Source organism: Nomascus leucogenys, chromosome 13 (assembly GCF_006542625.1).
Source record: "Nomascus leucogenys isolate Asia chromosome 13, Asia_NLE_v1, whole genome shotgun sequence".
Lineage (NCBI taxonomy): Eukaryota > Metazoa > Chordata > Mammalia > Primates > Hylobatidae > Nomascus > Nomascus leucogenys.
In genome coordinates this window covers 18,106,419-18,125,635 of record NC_044393.1, presented here as the reverse complement: position 1 = coordinate 18,125,635, position 19,217 = coordinate 18,106,419, and the positions used below count along the sequence as shown (strand labels likewise).

The window sequence follows — 19,217 nt, the reverse complement described above, 5'->3', positions numbered from 1 at the left end:
CTACTACACTCCAGCCTGGGCGACAGAGCGAGACTCTGTCTAAAAAAACAAATAAAAATAAAAAAAATTTTTTAAAAAGAAATTGAGACGTATGGCAGGTGGGAGGCTTCACTTATATCCCTTAACAATAGAGTAGATAAATATACAGTGGAAAACAAAAAAACAGCAATGAAAATGAACTCATCATAGCTATACGAAACAACATAAATGAGTTTTGCAAGTGTATTCTTATGCAAAAGAAGGCAGACACAAAAATAATACTGCCTGTATAATTACTGTATAATTCAATTTACACACAGTTCAAGGAACAGACAAAACTAAACTATAGTGTTTAGGGACACATTCTCAGGTGGTACAACTCCAAAAGCAAGGAAACGATTATCACAAAAGTAGTTGGAACAGCAATTACCCTGCAGGGGCCTTCTGCTTGACTGTTCAGTACCATGGCATGGGTGATGCTAACCCAGGCTCACTTTTTGATAAATCATTAGGTTTTATATTTATGTTTTGTGCACTTTTCTATGTGTGCTATTCTTTTTTTTTTTTCTTGTGACGGAGTCTCGCTCTGTTGCCCAGGCTGGAGTGCAGTGGTCTGATCTTGGCTCATCGAACCTCCGCCTCCCAGGTTTAAGTGATTCTCCTGCCTCAGCCTTCTGAGTCGCTGGGACTATAGGCATGCACCACCACACTCGGCTAATTTTTTGTATTTTTAGTAGAGACAGTGTTTCACTATGTTGGCCAGGCTGGTCTCAAACTCCTGACCTCGTGATCCACCCGCCTCGGCCTCCCAAAGTGCTGGGATTACAGGCGTGAGCCATCACGCCCAGCCTATTTTGTATATATTTTTTTGAGACAGGGTCTTTCTCTGTTGCCCAGGCTGGCGTGCAGTGGCATGATCATGGCTCTCTGCAGTTTTGACTACCTGGGCTCAAGTGATCCTCCCACCTCAGCCCCCTAAGTAGCTGGGACTACAGGTGTGTGCTTCCACACCTGGCTAATTTTTGTATTTTTTGTAGAGATGCAGGTTTCACCATGTTGCCCAGGCTGGTCTCAAACTCCTGGACTCAAGCAATCCACCCACCTCCACCTCCCAAAGTGCTAGAATTACAGACATGAGCCACCGCGCCCAGCTATTTTTAAGACATGGTCTCTGTCGCCCAGGCTTGGAGTGCAGCTCATTGCAGCTTCGACATCCAGGGCTCAAGCGATCCTTCCACCTCAGACTCCCAAGTGGCTGGAATTACAGGCCCATGCCACCATGCCCAGCTAATTTTATTTAAAACATTTTTCAGAGACAGGGTCTTGCTACATTGCCCAGGCTGGTCTCTAACTCCTGACTTCAAGGTATCCTCCCACTGTGGCCTCCCAAAGTGTTGGTGATTACAGGCACGAGCCACTGTGCCAATCTATCATACGCTATTTTTTTTTTTTTTTTTGAGACGGAGTCTTGCTCTGTCACCAGGCTGGAGTGCAGTGGTGCCATCTTGGCTCACTGCAGCTTCTGCCTCCCAGGTTCAAGTGGTGTTCCTGCCTCAGCCTCCAGAGTAGCTGGAACTACAGGAGCGTGCCACCATGCCCGGCTAATTTTTTGTATTTTAGTAGAGATGGGGTTTCACCATGTTGGTCAGGATGGACTCGATCTCCTGACCTCGTGACCCCCCCGCTTAGGCCTCCCAAAGTGCTGGGATTACAGGTGTGAGCCACCGCACCCAGCCCCATATGCTATTCTTTTTTTTTTTTTTTTTTTTTTTTTTTTGAGATGGAGTCTCACTCTGTTGCCCAGGCTGGAGAGCAGTAGCATAATCTTGGCTCACTGCAAGCCCCGCCTCCTAGGTTCACGCCACTCTCCTGCCTCAGTCTCCCGAGTCCATATGCTATTCTTAATAAAAAGGTTTTAAAAGTTTGTCTTTGGGAGGCTGAGGTGGGTGGATCACCTGAGGTCAGGAGTTCGAGACCAGCCTAGTCAATGTGGTGAAATCCCGTCTCTACTAAAAATACAAAAAAAAAAAAAAAAAAAAACTAGTTGGGCGTGGTGGCAGGCACCTGTAATCTCAGCTATTCGGGAGGCTGCAGCAGAAGAATCACTTGAACCTGGGAGGCAGAGATTGCAGTGAGCTGAGATCGCGCCACTGCACTCCAGCCTGGGCGACAGAGCGAGACTCCTTTTCAAAAAACAAAACAAAACAAAACAAAAATTGGGCTGTGTGGTGGCTCATGCCTGTAATCCCAGCACTTTGGAAGGCTGAGGCAGGAGGATTGCTTAAGGCAAGGAGTTCAAGGTTACAATGAGCTATGAGTGCACATCAGTCTGGGAGACAGATTAAGACCCTGCTTCTAAAAAAAGGGGGGTAGCGGTGGGAAACGTCAGCTCTAAGGTAGTCATTACAAAATGGTGAGAAGAGGTTGGGTTTGGTTTTGAGACGGAGTTTTGCTCCTGTCACCTAGGCTAGAGTGCAGTGGTGTGATTTCGGCTCATTGCAAGCTCTTCCTCACCGGTTTAAGCGATTCTCCTGCCTCAGCCTCCTGAGTAGCTGGAATTACAGGCGCTTGCCACCATGCCCAGCTAATTTTTGTATTTTTAGTACAGATGGGGTTTCACCCTGTTGGCCAGGCTGGTCTCAAACTGCTGACCTCAGGTGATCCACCCGCCTTGGCCTCCCAAAGTGCTGGGATTACAGGCATGAGCCACCGCACTCAGCTGAGAAGAGGCTGGTTTTGACATGTGGAAAGTGAGCAAAGGGAGAAGATGAGGCATGTATCAGGTGAAAAGCAGTGCTGAACACTGTGAGGTAGAGAAACCTTTAAGATACTATCCAGGCCGGGCGCGGTGGCTCACGTCTGTAATCCCAGCACTTTGGTAAGCCAAGGTGGGCGGATCACCTGAAGTCTGGAGTTCGAGACCAGCCTGACCAACATGGAGATACCCCGTCTCTACTAAAAATACAAAATTAGCTGGGCGTGGTGGCGCATGCCTGTAATCCCAGCTACTCAGGAGGCTGAGGCAGGAGAACGCCTGAACCCTAGAGGTGGAGGTTGCAGTGAGCCGAGATTGCACCATTGCACTCCAGCCTGGGCAACAAGAGCGAAACTCGGTCTCAAAAAAAAAAAAAAGACTCAACTATCCAGGGCCACTGTGTCAACTCAGACCAGTCACAACCCCTGAATCTAGATCCCTTCTTCACAAAACAGGGAGGCCAGTGTGGTTTATTGGAACCAGCCCTGCATTTTGGTATTGAGAACTCTGGGCTTAAAATCCCAGTTTTGTTACTTGTTGATGGCTGTGTGAACCTGGACAATGACTTCACCCCTGCCCCTCGCTCCAACCTGTTTGCTCATGTGCAGATTTAGGTAATAATTCACAGGATTCCATGATAAAACAGAAGACTAGGCACTTGGGATGTTTGGTACCTTGGTTATCAACTAAGAGAATCTGAACAATGAATGATAAAATACTTTGAAAACATAAAAGAATAGATAAAAGGCCGGGCGCGGTGGCTCATGCCTGTAATCCCAGCACTTTGGGGGTCCGAGGCGGGTGGATCACGAGGTCAGGAGTTTGAGACCAGCCTGGCCAACATCGTGAAACACCGTCTCTACTAAAAATACAAAAAAAAAATTAGCTGGGCGTGGTGGCGGGTGCCTATAATCCCAGCTACTTGGGAGGCTGAGGCAGGAGAATTGCTTGAACCCGGGAGGCAGAGGTTGTAGTGGGCCGAGATCGCGTCACTGCAATCCAGCCCGGGCGACAGTGCGAGACTCCGTCTCAAAAAAAAAAGGACAACAATCACTACATGGCTTTTAAACTTTAGCGAAAGCACGGGCTAGCTGGGGGGCATGAGCATGGAAAACTGGTTATTCCGTAGGTCAAGAGCAACCACGTAGTTTATTGTCCAAAGCAGGACTTTGCCAGGCTGGAGTGCAGTGGCGCGATCTCGACTCACTGCAACCTCTGCCTCCCGGGTTCATGTGATTCTCCTGCCTCAGCCTCCCGAGTAGCTGGGATTACAGGCGCGCGCCACCAGGCCTGGCTCATGTTTTGTATTTTTAGTAGAGACGGGGTTTCGCCCTGTTGGCCAGGCTGGTCTTGAATTCCTGACCTCAGGTGGTCCACCTGCCTCGGCCTCCCAAAGTGCTGGGATTACCAGGGTGAGCCACCACGCCCGGCCCAAAGCAGGGCACTTCTGAAAAACGAGGCAATATTAGTAATTATGCCAGGGCAGCAGACATAAATCAAAGCTGGCCCTCCACCCTTCCAGAACTGAGACGGCCCAGGAGTCTGGTTTCCCATCAGGCCTCTTATCTGAACGGGAAGCTCTGCGAGGGCAGAACTGCTGTGCCTATATAGAGCTGGCTTCTTTCTGGAGGGCTCAAATCTACTTGGAGCAATGCTCACAACAACACTGTGAGATGATCACGGCTAACTGATTCAGCACTTAGGAAGCGCCAGGTATTGTGCTGAGGACTTCACATGCATCACCTGAGTTAATTCTCAACAAACCTTTATGAGGTAGGCGATGTATTATCTTCCACTGAGGAAACTAAAATTTAAATTGGTTAACTCCTTCAAGGCCACACATTTTGGGTGGAGGAGCAGGGATTGAAATCAGATGAGGATCTGAACCCTCGTTCTCAATTACTACTCATACCAGTGCCTCCGTTTTTCTCGAGCGTCCGCCTGCCTGCCCCCACGCTGGCGTGCAGCCGGGACCATGGACATCTGAGAGGCTACTCAGCCGGGGTACCTACAGCCCCTGGCTCCACACAAGCGCCGGTCTGACAGCAGGTGGCAAGCTTGTCCTCTTCCCAAGCTAGCACTGGAAGAGCTGCTTGCTGGGGAGGCCGGAGATGGGTGGAGCTACCACTCGGACGCCTGCAGGGCCCTACCGAAAAGAATCCTGCAGGGAGCCGGATGAGGAGCACCTCACAGCTGCCAGTTCCCTGCTAGGCTACCCGCTGTAGCTGGTTTGAGGGCTCAGTGAGGCTTTGAACTGCAACTAATGGCCACAGATGTCAATGTTGGAAAGTCCCTACAATGCATTTAGTTGATTTCCCAACTTTGCCAAAAGCCATCTCTATTACTTGCCCCCCAAGGCTAGTTTAAGCTGCTTCTACTCAAGAGCCTTTACAGCTTGGGTTCGATGTGTATGTAGCCCGGGCATGGGGCAGGACTTCGTAACATTTCAACACCACGCAGCATACAGGCCCAGACATGGAAAAAGACTGGCCGGAAGCGGCAGAGCCGCGCGGGTGCCAGTACCCAGGTCCCTGCTACGTCCGGAGCATACGTCACCAGAACACCTCCCCTGGGCCGGCGGCAGAGCCCGAGACCCCAGCAGGTTCTAAGACAGCCCCACGCCCCCTAGTGCGCACGCTCAGTCCAACCCTGCCGCGCACCGCCCACCGCCCACCGCGAACATCCGGCTCCTGCGTGTGTGCTCGAGGGAGAAACTGAGGCGGGGGCGTGCCAGTGAATTCATTCCTTCCTCAGTCCACCTGCAGGCCTACAAAGCTGTCTACCCCTCCTCAGCGCCACAAGGAACAGCAGGGACGGATGGAAAGAAGGGGAGGGGGCCTAAAGCAAGCTGGGTGCGAGGAGCCAACCGACCCTGCCACACTCAAGATGGCGGCGCGGCCGTGGCGAGGTCCCTCAGAGGCGGTACCAGCGCATGCGCAGCGCCGAGTCCCGGCCCGGGACACAAGATGGCGGCAGCGGCGCTGGGGAGGGCGAGGCGGAGGCGGCAAAACGGGCGGTCGAGCAGAACGTGTAGCCGCGTCCCCTCGAGTCCGCTCCGGGCAGGTAAGAGTCCCAGGAAGCCATGGTCCCGCAGCGAGCCGCGCCAGGGTCTGGGGATCCGAAGCTGGGGGGCGGCGGCCTCTCCGGCGCTTTCTGCTCGGGGCTGCCGCTTGCCCCGTCTCTATTGCCGCCGCCATCTTAGACCCGCGGGTGGGCAGCCGCGCCGGTGGCCGAAGTGAGGGAGGTGGGCCCGGAGAGCCCGAGCGGAGCGGCCTCTAGGGCCCCTCCGCTGCTGCCGCCGCCACCGCCTTTGTGTCGGGCTCCGACTCTGAGTCGCCTCAGCCCGGGGGCGGGAGCGCGCGGCGGGGCGGGGGGCGGAGCCCGGGAGATGGGCCGGCGCGCGCGCGCGCCAAACAGCCCACCCTCGCTGGGGTAGGGGGAGGGGAAGGTGCGCGCGCGCGCGGGCGCGCTGGGCTTCTCGCGTTCGCGCGCCGTCGCGCCTGCGTACTTTGTTCGCTCTTTGACTCCTCCCTACTGGGTCGGAGAATTCTGATTGGTACATTGCGGAGATGGTCCCGCCCCACCTGCCTCCAATCCCGGACTCGGACTCTGGCTTCTGGTGGGTTCCTCTGGTTGCGCAGATACAGTTGTTTATTCTTGAGCAGCGGTAATTCTCAAACTGCGGTATGCGTGGGGGTCGGGAAGCCACAGGATAAATAAAAACGTTATCTTAAGAGCAGTTATGTCTTACTGGGAGCGTACAATGCTGGACTCTACATATAACGGTCGAGTGATTCCGGTTTATAAGCCGGAAAGCAGAAGGGCCCGGAATCCGGGTCTGTCCAACCCAGGGGCTCGTGCTTCGGTCACAGACCTGCTGCACTCAAGTCACATAGGAAATTAAAAATGGTTTTAATTGCAAAAAATGGGTAAATTTTTTTTCAAACAGTGTGAAAAAATGAGTCATCCTGTCTCCCAGTCACTCTTAGGGTGTGTTTTAAAAATACAAATTCTTGTGTGCCTCTCCTCCGTATTTCTGGCTTCTGAGATGCGCAGTGAGGCACAGGAGTCTGATTTTTTTTTTTTTTTTTTTTACAAACTCCAAGATGATTCTGATGCACAGCTGGCTTTGGAAATACTGCAGTGTCCCCATTTAGCCTCACACTAAGCTGTGCCGCTTGTGCGTATTCTGCAAAGTTCATCTACCCGGTGCATCAATATCACAGAATGTTTCTTGGGGAAAGTATTTTTCAATAAAGGCGAACAAGATGTGTCACATAATGTGTTTGCATGTTTTTGTTTTTGCAAGACATTATTCAGAGCGTGTCTTTGACTTGCTGTGGGAGGCTTGGGATTGTGCCCCCCCAGATCAGTGATAGGTATGTTTGTTGATTTTTCTCTGTTCTAAGGGTACTTTATTTTTTCTTTTCATTTATTTATTTTGAGACGGAGTCTTGCTCTGTCGCCTGGGCTGGAGTGCAGTGGCGCGATCTCAGCTCACTGCAAGCTCTGCCTCCCGGGTTCACGCCATTCTCCTGCCTCAGCCTCCCGGGTAGCTGGGACTACAGGCTCCCGCCACCACGCCGGGTTAATTTTTTTTTTTTTTTTGTATTTTTAGTAGAGACGGGGTTTCACCGTGTTAGCCAGGATGGTCTCGATCTCCTGACCTGGTGATCCGCCCACCTGGGCCTCCCAAAGTGCTGGGATTACAGGCGTGAGCCACCGTGCCCGGCCTATTTTATTTTTTAAGAGATGAAGTCTTGCCCTGTCACCCAGGCTGGAGCACAGTGGCATGAACATACTTCACTGCAGCCTTGAACTCTGGGCTCAAGTGACCTTTCCACCTCAGCCTCCTGAGTAGTTGGGACTGCAGGTGCAATTTTTTTATTTGGGCTGGGCGCAGTGGCTCACACCTGTAATCCCAGCACTTTCGGAGGCCCACGTGGGTGGATCTCTTGAGGTCAGGAGTTCGAGACCAGCCTGGCCAACATGGTGAAACCCCATCTCTACTAAAAGTACAGAAAATTAGCCAGCTGTGGCTCATGCCTGTAATCCCAGCTACTGAGAGGCTGACACATGAGAATCGCTGGAACCCAGGAGTTGGAGGTTGCAGTAAGTTGAGATCGTGCAATGCACTCCAGCCTGGGTGACAGAGTGACACTGTCTCAAAGAAAACCAAAACCAAACAAAAAGCTTTATTTGTTGTAGAGCTGGGGGCTCACTATGTTGCTGAGGCTGGTTTTGAACTCCTGGCCTCAAGAAATCCCCAGCTCCCAAGTTGCCAAGGCCGCCGTGCCCAGCCTAAGGGTACTTCAGTTGGCAGGACTGGCTACAGAGTTTGTGGGGCCCAGTGTGCAAAATAAAAAGGTGAGCTCCTTGTTAAAAAGTTATTAAAAATTTTAAGACAGTGACAGCAGAGCCTTAAACCAAGCTCAGGGCTTTCCTGAATGTGGATCCCTGTGCAGCCGCGCAGGTCACATGCCCATGAAAGCAAACCTATTGGTGAGAAAGCTTAAGAGGTATCATTTTCATCCCCTGTATTCCATCATCCCTTCTCGCGGTGTGTCCTGCCCTGGAGGCCCCCAACTTGATCTTTGTTTTTGCACCTCTTGTCTCTGCCCTGCAGCATCCCACAGCCCTGTGACTATTTTCCTATTTGCTTTCCAGCTGCTGATGCAAGGAATCCCCTGGGCCCCCGTCCACTCCACTGCTGATCAGCCCATCCGCCTGTGCTGAGTCTTCCTGCAGGCCTTTCCTTGCCTCTGTGGGACCCTGTGGGGGTCCATCCGGCTGGAGAAGAAAAGCCTCTCATGCTAGCGTTGCAGACCCCAGAGGGTGAGAGAAAGGGGGACTTCATTGAGTCTTGAAACCTGTGGGCTCAGCCCCCAAGGCACCAGGAATTCTTCCTGCCCAGAGAATCAAGGCAGCTTCGTTTTTTTCGTACCTTGGTCAGTGGTTCTCAACCTTTTTGTTACCAAGGCCCTTTTTGTTGTACGTATGTCCTGTTGCCCCCTGCATTTTTATCTGCCAAACTGTACCAATGGAGTAACCATTCACTTTTCCCTTCCTAAATTAATGAAGACGTCTGTGATGGAGTGTACAATAAAATCAGTGTCCCAATGATTCCTATGATGTCGTCAACAACCAATCAGAGCCTCTGATCAGCATGAGATAATCAGTGTGACCACAATGAGTTGATAAAATTTCAGCATGAAAAGATAACTGATGTTTAAGCCTGCCTTTGTGGTCTTGTTGTGGGTAAAAGTTTGATTTCTTTTGGGTAGTGTGACCTACTGAAAACAACTTTAGCATCACCAGTTCTATCTCAGTTAGCTCCCAGTTGTCTGACGGCCCCAGGCCAGAAGCACTTTAGCTCCTGAGGCTCTTGCTGGGTGTGCTTTGAGTGGGGGAGTAGGGAATCATATCTGAAGGAACTGGCCTCCTTGCTGGTACTTACAGTAAATATTCACCTGGGGATTATGAAGGAGTCACTTAGATAGTCCTTCTCGGTTGCATTGGTTATTTTAGCAATAGCTGCTTCCTGCCATGTAGTGTAAAATAAGGTGACCAATTAGATTCCATGCTCTTCCCTAGTGTACTTTGTTCCTTTTAGATTTTACTGGATGGGAGCAGTAAAATCCCATCTCCTGAGAGTTGTTACTATTCCTTCTTGTAGGAATCGCTTCTCAAGGGCAGACCCTGTTCTGTCTTGTTTGCTGCTCTTGGTGCTTTGTAAATATTTGCAGAATCAATAGTGCTCCTGTTGGGTCCAGGTCCTACGCCTGAGCCCAGCAGAGAGCTGAATTGGACGCAGTTCCTATTCCTGGAAGTTCTGACAGTTTAGTGGGGAGACAAACCCAGCTGATAGATGATACCATCTGAATGCTGCGACAGAGGTGTTCACGGCCCTGAGGAGGAGCTCTGACCACCTGGCCTGGGGAGGGGAGAGTCAAGGAAGGCTTCCTGGAGGATGTGAACCCAGTAGCAAGCCAGGCAGAGAAGAGGGGGAGGGGCATTTCAGGCAGAGGAAGCAGCAGGAGTGCACCCATTGAACAGCTGGAATTGCAGCTTAGGTCCCAGGGCTGCTGTGTGGCACCATGCTGACCCTCCAGGATAGGACCTGATTGGATTTCTCCACATCTGTGGGTGGTCACTGGGGCCCTGGGTGGATTGTAATTGGCGGGTGAGGGGGTGGAGCTTGACATTCTTCGGTCCTCTGTGTGGCAGGTCCTGTGTGGGTGCGGAGATGGCCAATGAGAATCACGGCAGCCCCCGGGAGGAAGCGTCCCTGCTGAGTCACTCCCCGGGTACCTCCAATCAGAGCCAGCCCTGTTCTCCAAAGCCAATCCGCCTGGTTCAGGACCTCCCAGGTACTGAGGGGGAGCAGTAGTGGGGTGGTGGGGTAGGAAGGGCACCCCGGGAGCAGTCCTGACCCTGGCTGGGCTCCGTGCCTGTTTGCAGAGGAGCTGGTGCATGCAGGCTGGGAGAAGTGCTGGAGCCGGAGGGAGAATCGTCCCTACTACTTCAACCGATTCACCAACCAGTCCCTGTGGGAGATGCCCGTGCTGGGGCAGCATGACGTGATTGTGAGTGCCAGCCTAGGGTGGGGGGTCTCGGAGTGGCCTCTGGCACCTGGGCTTTCCCCAAATGTACCCTGAGCAGCTGTTCAGTGCCCAGCCCTGTGCTGGCACCTGCAGATACAATGACAAGCAAGACAGACACAGCCCCTGCCCTCATGGAACCTACACTCAAATGGGGTAGACTGACAAACAGATGATTGCACAGCTGCTGCACAGTGGGTGCTATGCTGCAAGGCAGGAATGAACAAGGCAGACTTGCTCCCTACGGTCGCAGAGCACCCATGGGCTGCCAGGAGACAGTAGGATTACGGTTGTGGTCTGCGTATGAGGAATAGTGTTAGGATACATCTAGATCCTGACCTACTCTGGGGAAGGCAAGGAGATGGGAAAAGCTCTGAGAATGAGTGTTTAAGGTGAGAGAGCGAGTGAGTGTGGGGAGGAAAAGAACATTCTAGGATCTGACATGTCAGTACGACGGGAAGTACAGGCATGGGCTGTCTGGCGGGAACATGGACTTTTGGGTCTTTCTCAGCTGGGGCAGCATTTCTTTACTGGGCACAGTTGAGACAGTTGGCATCTCCATTTTGCGTGTGAAGACACTGAGGTTCAAAGATGGGGAATGACTGGCGTGAGACCTCACAGTAATACGCAGGGCAGGATGCACACCTGATGTGAGTTCAGGGCCACACTACTCACCACCATGCATTCTCTTGGTGTTACCAAGACTCCCATCTGCAGGGCCTTGCTTTGTACAACAATAAGCAGTTTTTGAGCTTTTCGTTTATTCCTCACATTCATTCTGTTCTTGAGGAAAATAATGTGTGATGAGTACTGATCTCATGCCAGATCCCATGTTAAGCAAGTCATATTCACTGACTCATTTAATAATCTCAGTGGTGATGTAGAGCTTAGCATGGCCATTCTGAAGGTGAGAGAACTGGAAGGGAAGTAACACACCCTGTCGCACAGTTGCAAGTTGCAGGAAGGATTGGAGCCCAGTGTTCTTTGTCTGTATCCCAGCCCCTCTGCTCTTCTCTAAGGAGTAGGAGCAGGGGTGGGAGGGCGTGAGGATTCAAAGTCCTGTGGCTCCTAAGCCGCTGGCCCTGGTTGCAACTCTGCTGGTCTCCCTCCACCAGTCGGACCCTTTGGGGCTGAATGCGACCCCACTGCCCCAAGACTCAAGCTTGGTGGAAACCCCCCCGGCTGAGAACAAGCCCAGAAAGCGGCAGCTCTCGGAAGAGCAGCCAAGCGGCAATGGTGTGAAGAAGCCCAAGGTGAGTGTCTGCGGCCAGGAACCGGCTGCCGAGCAGCCAGCTCAGGAGGGGGGCCCGGGACACAGTTCACCAGGTGTACACTGTATTGGATGGATCCTCTCTGGTGAATCTCCTGACTTGACACCTTTGTGACTTTCACTACAGATTGAAATCCCAGTGACACCCACAGGCCAGTCGGTGCCCAGCTCCCCCAGTATCCCAGGAACCCCAGTGCTGAAGATGTGGGGTACGTCCCCTGAAGATAAACAGCAGGCAGCTCTCCTACGACCCACTGAGTGAGTCCCTGCTGATTGGCTTGAGGGCACCCATTGCTAACGTCAGCCTGTCTGGGACTGTGGGGTGGTGTGGGTGGGCAGGACATCCTCATCACTCCTCTCTGTGCCCCAAGGGTCTACTGGGACCTGGACATCCAGACCAATGCTGTCATCAAGCACCGGGGGCCTTCAGAGGTGCTGCCCCCACACCCCGAAGTGGAGCTGCTCCGCTCTCAGCTCATCCTGAAGCTTCGGCAGCACTACCGGGAGCTGTGCCAGCAGCGAGAGGGTACCTGCCTCTGGGCTGCGGCCTCCTTTATTTCCACCCACCTTTAGCAAGAGCCATGTTTGGCCAGGCCAGTTTGGGGATGACAGAGTGGGGCCCAGTGGTGAGCCATGATCACACCAGTGCACTCTAGCCTGAGTGACAGAGCAAGACCCTATTTCAAAAAAAACAAAAAAACAAGAGTATCTATACCTTAGGATTCTATGATAAGCATTAAGTAAAATGGATAAGTATTAAATAAACTGTAGTTTCTAATTTTTCTCTTTTTTGAGATGGAGTCTTGCTCTGTAGCCCATGCTGGAGTGCAGTGGCACCATCTCTGCTCACTGCATCATCCTCCTCCTGGGTCCCGGTTCAAGCAATTCTCCTGCCTCAGCCTCCCGAGTAGTGGGATTACAGGTGCACACCACCATGCCCAGCTCATTTTTGTACTTTTAATAGAGACGGGGGTGTCACGATGTTGGCCAGGCTGGTCTTGAACTCCTGACCTCGTGATCCACCCGCCTCAGCCTCCCAAAGTGCTGTAATTACAGGCATGAGCCACCACACCTGGCCAGTTTTTTTTAAGAGACAGGATCTGGCTATGTTGCCCAGGCTGGTCTTGTACTCCTGGGCTCAAGCTTTCTGCTTGCCTTGGCCTCCCACAGTGCTGGGATTGCAGATGTGAGCCACCATGCCTGGCCTAGTTTTTAATTTTTATGATTAGTAAGAAACCTATTTAACCTTGCTCAAATATAGAATTCTCTGGCCTTTCACCCTTTTTTTTTTTTTACATTATGTAATACTTTTTTTTTTTTTTTTCTTTTTCTAAGATGGAGTTTTGCTCTTGTTGCCCTGGCTGGAGTGCAATGGCACGGTCTCGGCTCACTGCAACCTCTGCCTCCCAGGTTCAAGCGATTCTCCTGCCTCAGCCTCCTAAGTAGCTGGGAATACAGGCACATGCCACCACGCCTGGCTAATTTTTGTATTTTTAGTAAAGATGGGTTTTTTCCATGTTGGCAAGGCTGGTCTCGAACTCCTGACCTCAGGTGATCCACCCATCTCGGCCTCCTGAAGTGCTGGGATTACAGGCGTGAGCCACTGCGCCTGGCCTTTTTATTCTTTTGAAACAAGGTCTCGCTCTGTCACCCAGGTTGGAGTGCAGTGGCGCGACCACAGCTCACTGCAGCTTCAGCCACCCGGGTTCAAGCGATCCTCCTGCCTCAGCCTCCCGAGGAGCTGGGACACCCAGCTAATTTCTTTTTTTTGTTGTTTTTTTTTTTTGTTATAGAGACAGGCTCTTACTGTGTTGCCCAGGCTGGTCTTGAACTCCTGGGCTCAAGCTGTCCTTCCACCTTAGCCTTCCAAAGTGCTGAGATTACAGGTGTGAGCCACTACACCTGGCTAGATACTTACTAACACTATAAAACTAGTGATTCTTAGAATGTATTTTGGGAAATGCAGCCTAGAAGCTTCTGAAGTAGGACTGTGTCTTGCTTACTGCTGAATGCGATGCTTCCTGTACGTGCCAAGCTCCAAGTGGGACTGCTTGATTAAATCCAGGCCTTCAGCAGCTCTCCTGTCCTGCAGGCATCGAGCCTCCACGGGAGTCTTTCAACCGCTGGATGCTGGAGCGCAAGGTGGTAGACAAAGGATCTGACCCCCTGTTGCCCAGCAACTGTGAACCAGTCGTGTCACCTTCCATGTTTCGTGAAATCATGAACGACATTCCCATCAGGTACAGCCCCACAGCTGGGGATGACCCTGGGCCATTTGGTTTCTGTGCCCAGTCATGTACAGAAGGGCTCTAACTCTGCCCACTCTCTAACGCAGATTATCCCGAATCAAGTTCCGGGAGGAAGCCAAGCGCCTGCTCTTTAAATATGCGGAGGCTGCCAGGCGGCTCATCGAGTCCAGGTTTGCCTGTCTCCTGCCCCAGGCAAGATGGGTCTGTGATTAAAGTGGGAGTTCATAGGCCATCTTGCCCAGTCTCATGCAGGGCTGCCATTGCATTCGGTGGCAGAAGTGGGGCCAGCTCCCAAAGGCAGAACAAGGGCTGTGATGGAAGCCAGGGGTTGATGCCCAGCGAGCCCATGGAATTAGGACGAGGAGGGTGGAGCCGAGCCATTCCTTTCTTCTGCCCTCCCCTTGACTGGCAGGAGTGCATCCCCTGACAGTAGGAAGGTGGTCAAATGGAATGTGGAAGACACCTTTAGCTGGCTTCGGAAGGACCACTCAGCCTCCAAGGAGGACTACATGGTGAGTGGGTCCCCGGGTGAGAAGGCCAGTTTTAGGGCTCTGTGGCCACTTCCTCCAGGAAGCCTACTCTGCCTCTCCAGGCTGGGCAAGGCCTCCCCCAGTGGCCTATTCTTGTGCAATACGGCAGACGTTCGACATTCGTCAGTCCCCAAACTCATGACTGTGGAGATGTTTCTCTAGGCTCCTGGCTTTCTCCCACAGAACATTTCCGTTAACAGTCTTAATGGAGTCTTATGCTTGGCCACACACCACAGATAGCTGCCTTTCAGCCTAATGAATGTTCAGCATCTCCCTCGAGTAGATTTTTGGAAACAGATTGACAGCCTGCTTTTTTGGGTGTGTGTGTTCATATCATAGTTAAGAGCTACCATCAGATTCAATTCCCTACTCTTAATGTGTCCAAAACAATTCTGTTTTCTGGCCAAAACCTATCACTTCTTAAACCTCTCCACCAGCACTAGCAATGGGCTTTCTTTTCAGGACCATATTTCACAAGAGACAAGGTTTCGCACTTCACGATAGTAACTGTGTACTTGACACGTAGAGAGTGACAAAGGTAGGTGTACTCACTAGCCAGAGTGACTCATTCTCACTCTTCAGTTTTACACGTGTGATTCAGCAAAATTACAAATCCCGACAGTCATCTTTGCAAGTAGCTAAAAGCTCAAATCTCAAGTCTGCAGCAACCAAGCACCCTGTTTTGTAATTGTGTCTTTCCCCAATAGGCTGCAAACACCGTAAGCTGGGACCATGCTGGTTTGTCTGTGTTTCCAGTAATTATCACGGGATCTAGCAGTGTAACCCCAACAAAAGCTACTGGCATTTACTGTACACTTACTGTATGCCAGGCATTTGGTAAGCCCTTAAGGGAAATGATCACATTTAATATTCAAACTGCCCTGTTAGGTATCTCGTGTCCCCTTGACACTTGAGGAATAAGATTGAGAGAAGCCAGGGGATTTGTCCAAGTGACACAGCTAGTCAGCAGCAGAGCTGGTTTCAAAACAAGGACTGCTGGACTCCAACAGCCCTGCGGTTACCTGCCAGCCCAGCTGAGCCCCTCTGGCCTCCACTAGCGCCCTGATCCAGAATGTCTCCTCTAGGATCGCCTGGAGCACCTGCGGAGGCAGTGTGGCCCCCACGTCTCGGCCGCAGCCAAGGACTCCGTGGAAGGCATCTGCAGTAAGATCTACCACATCTCCCTGGAGTACGTCAAACGGATCCGAGAGAAGCACCTTGCCATCCTCAAGGAAAACAACATCTCAGGTAGGGGAAAGGTGGAGGAGGAGCCAGCTGTGATGCCATCAGCTCTGTACCCTGATGGAAGGGACAAGTGAGACTGAGCCTCAAGACCAGGGACTGGTTTGGGGCAGAACCTGCTGTGTCCTTTGGCTGTACTTCTCTGGGAAACAGGGAGAAGTGATAAAGGGAGAGCCAGATGGTGGCGGTGAAAGATAGGCTGGGAGTCATAGTTAGGTGTACCTGAATTTACATCCATTCTCTGCAAGCCTCACTTTCCCCAGACTGAAGTGTAGCACCTGGTGGTAGGATTTTGTGAGTACTCACGGGTAACTCAGGTAAACCATGTGGCCCCAAAAGATCCCCAAATAAGGGATCGTCGCTATTACGATGATGGTGATGCAGTACTTGTTCTTCTGCCTGGCAGCACGACCCATAGGCCTGAGCCTTCTTGCCTACCAGCCCAAGGCACGGCATATGGGGGCCTGCTTCGGTACTGAGTGTGTTGACACAGGCCACCAGTTTCTGCCCCAGCCAGTTGCCTGGCTGGTTTCTTTTTATGGCTTTTCATTCCCTTTCTACTGAACTGGGCCACGGTATACTGATCTGTGGAATGGGACTTCCCTCTCTTGGTACAAAGCATGTGGCCCACAGTGGCTGCAGCGTGAGAATGAGGAGTGTGGTCCCTCACTGCTCTCCCTGCCCACAGAGGAGGTGGAGGCCCCTGAGGTGGAGCCCCGCCTAGTGTACTGCTACCCAGTCCGGCTGGCTGTGTCTGCACCCCCCATGCCCAGCGTGGAGATGCACATGGAGAACAACGTGGTCTGCATCCGGTATAAGGGAGAGATGGTCAAGGTCAGCCGCAACTACTTCAGCAAGCTGGTAAGAGCTATGGGGAGGAAGGCCCTAGCTGATGGCGTGAGTCAGGGCCTAGGATCTTTCCTGGGCAGAGTCCCCAGTAGGAGGCCAGTGATGAGGACATGAGGGAGCACTGCTGAAGGCCACTCCTCTCTGTCCTGCTCCACAGTGGCTCCTTTACCGCTACAGCTGCATTGATGACTCTGCCTTTGAGAGGTTCCTGCCCCGGGTCTGGTGTCTTCTCCGACGGTACCAGGTACAGGCCTGGGGCAGCAGGGAGGGCTCCCCAGGAGGGAACAGGGAGGGTGAGCCCCAGGTGCTGACTGTGGCCACTCCACAGATGATGTTTGGCGTGGGCCTCTACGAGGGGACTGGCCTGCAGGGATCGCTGCCTGTGCACGTCTTTGAGGCCCTCCACCGACTCTTTGGCGTCAGCTTCGAGTGCTTCGCCTCACCCCTCAACTGCTACTTCCGCCAGTACTGTTCTGCCTTCCCCGACACAGACGGCTACTTTGGCTCCCGCGGGTGAGGGCCAAGGGCTGCCCTCTACCCAGGCCAGGGAAGTGGTCCTCCAGAGCACAGGGCCCGCCTCTGCTGGCTGTAGTGTCAGGCAGGCTTGGGTGGAGTCCCTGCCTCCACCTCTTACCAGCTATGTGACCTTGGACATGTTGCTTAACTTTTGGGAGCCTGAGCTTTTCTGGCTCTGTGGACAGGCATGTGACACCCCTAAGCTGGCCTGTGGGTTTCTCAGTGAGTCAGTTCAGGGTGGAATAGGAACACGTGGTCCCAGGCCCTGAGAGTAGTGAGAAATGGGGCCACAGATCTCAGAGGTCTTACAAACTAGGGGTGGAGGTGAGCGCAGATTAGAGAAGGTAATGCTGTCTCCAGAAGGAAGAATGGTCAGGACCTCCAGAGGTCCAGAGCTCAGCAGCTGGGGTCCTGGGTGTAGCTTCTGCTGTGGTGGTGGTGGGCTCAGAACTGGATTTGAATTCGTTTGGTGAACATGGGCATCCCAGCCTGAGTCTCACTCACTGTCCTCATTCATTCAGTGGAGACAGTCATGCTTTGTGCCGCAATGAATTAGGGCGAATGCTGGCTTCTGGACAGGCCATCTCTTCAGTGTGGCTGCCTCAGGTTGGGGGTGGCACCTGTTTCTGGTTGAGGGACTGGGTCCTGATGGGACTTAGAATGCTCACTCCTGTCCCCAGGCCCTGCCTAGACTTTGCTCCACTGAGTGGTTCATTTGAGGCCAACCCTCCCTTCTGCGAGGAGCTCATGGATGCCATGGTCTCTCACTTTGAGGTGGGTGCACTGCCAGGGCGAGGGGTGGGCAACAGGCAGGATTGCCAGCCACCTGGGAGGTAGTCCCTGACGTCCACCCTGTGTCCCCTTCCACAGAGACTGCTTGAGAGCTCACCGGAGCCCCTGTCCTTCATCGTGTTCATCCCTGAGTGGCGGGAACCCCCAACACCAGCGCTCACCCGCATGGAGCAGAGCCGCTTCAAACGCCACCAGTTGATCCTGCCTGCCTTTGAGCATGAGTACCGCAGTGGCTCCCAGCACATCTGCAAGAAGTGGGTGCCAGGGAGGGCAGGGGAAGGAGGCTGGGCGGGCCAGGCCAGGCCCAGCCCCACCCTGAGCCATTGTCTTTGCTCGCAGGGAGGAAATGCACTACAAGGCCGTCCACAACACGGCCGTGCTCTTCCTACAGAACGACCCTGGCTTTGCCAAGTGGGCGCCGACACCTGAACGGCTGCAGGAGCTGAGTGCTGCCTACCGGCAGTCAGGCCGCAGCCACAGCTCTGGTTCTTCCTCATCGTCCTCCTCGGAGGCCAAGGACCGGGACTCGGGCCGTGAGCAGGGTCCTAGCCGCGAGCCTCACCCCACTTAACATATCCTGCGGGGAGGAGGAGCCCCAGGGGTGCTGGTCTGGACTGCTGGGACTCGGGCCCCTGGGGCCTGAGAGGGACCCCGGCTGCCACTGACATAGGAAGATTATGGTTCTGCCAGGGCTCCCCTCCCTGCCTGTCCCTAACTCCTCACCTCAAACTCCCTCCAAGTCCCATGTATATAGGTCCTGATGCCTTCCCAACCCCACCCCTCACCCTATTGCCACCTTGTTTCATTTGTAAAAGGAAATACAGAAACCCCCCCAAGAATGTGTGAGGGTCTTGAGGGCAGAGAAGGCTGAGGCAGCTGGAGCTACTTCTGGGACCACACTCCCCTCCCTCCAGCAGCTCCTTCTCATGGCCCCTGGGCCTTCACTCCCCCATCTGGGGTCCCACACAGCTGGGTCCCTGGTGGCCTCTGCCTGGGCTTAGGAGGTCCGAAGAGTCCAAGGCCCTGCATCCCCTAGCTCCAAACTCCCCCAGCAGGGCCTGCATGGATACCCCTGGGGATCAGGGGACTGGGAGCTGTGCCTGTCCTCAACCCAAAGGCCAGACTCTTGCTGGCCTTGGATCCCCACAGTGAGCGAAGAGCTGGGTGTGCCTCACAGTCAAGGCTCAGGAGAGCAGCCTCAGGGGATCTGTAGGCACAGAGCGCATGCTCCCTGGGGCCCACGGAGGAAGCAGGTCTGAAGGTGCTTGCTGGGGCTCTTGCTGGTTCAGCCATCTCTGAACCAGCCACCTCTCTCATTGCCAGGCTTCTGCAGCAAGGGTCTGCCCTGCTAGTGGATCACCAGACTTAACAGAGGCAGGGCAGGGCAGGGCAGGGCAGGGCAGGTCACGCTGTGGAGCCAGACAGCCTCCACCT

The 19,217-nt window shown here is 53.1% G+C and overlaps 1 protein-coding gene across 1 annotated transcript; it reads left to right on the top strand.

Annotated features, from left to right (window-relative positions):
* Nucleotides 1–4,166: 4,166 nt before the first annotated feature.
* PCIF1 (PDX1 C-terminal inhibiting factor 1) lies at nt 4,167–18,619 on the top strand. Its single transcript, XM_003253670.4, has 17 exons — nt 4,167–5,797; nt 8,402–8,569; nt 9,962–10,104; nt 10,196–10,320; nt 11,451–11,588; nt 11,733–11,863; nt 11,977–12,131; nt 13,698–13,845; nt 13,941–14,024; nt 14,267–14,366; nt 15,470–15,632; nt 16,315–16,487; nt 16,633–16,719; nt 16,804–16,988; nt 17,672–17,765; nt 17,862–18,037; nt 18,123–18,619. Exons 3-17 carry the CDS (start codon nt 9,981–9,983, stop codon nt 18,352–18,354), a joined length of 2,115 nt encoding a protein of 704 aa, XP_003253718.1. The 5' UTR covers nt 4,167–5,797; nt 8,402–8,569; nt 9,962–9,980; the 3' UTR covers nt 18,355–18,619.
* The last annotated feature ends 598 nt before the right edge of the window (nt 18,620–19,217 follow it).

Coding starts and splice junctions, on each gene's coding strand:
- PCIF1 (XM_003253670.4), top strand. CDS start 9,981: ATGGCCAATGAGAATCACGGCAGCCCCCGGGAGGAAGCGTCCCTGCTG. Junction 10,321..11,450: donor TGGGGCAGCATGACGTGATT/GTGAGTGCCAGC, acceptor TCCCTCCACCAG/TCGGACCCTTTGGGGCTGAA. Junction 15,633..16,314: donor CAAGGAAAACAACATCTCAG/GTAGGGGAAAGG, acceptor CCCTGCCCACAG/AGGAGGTGGAGGCCCCTGAG.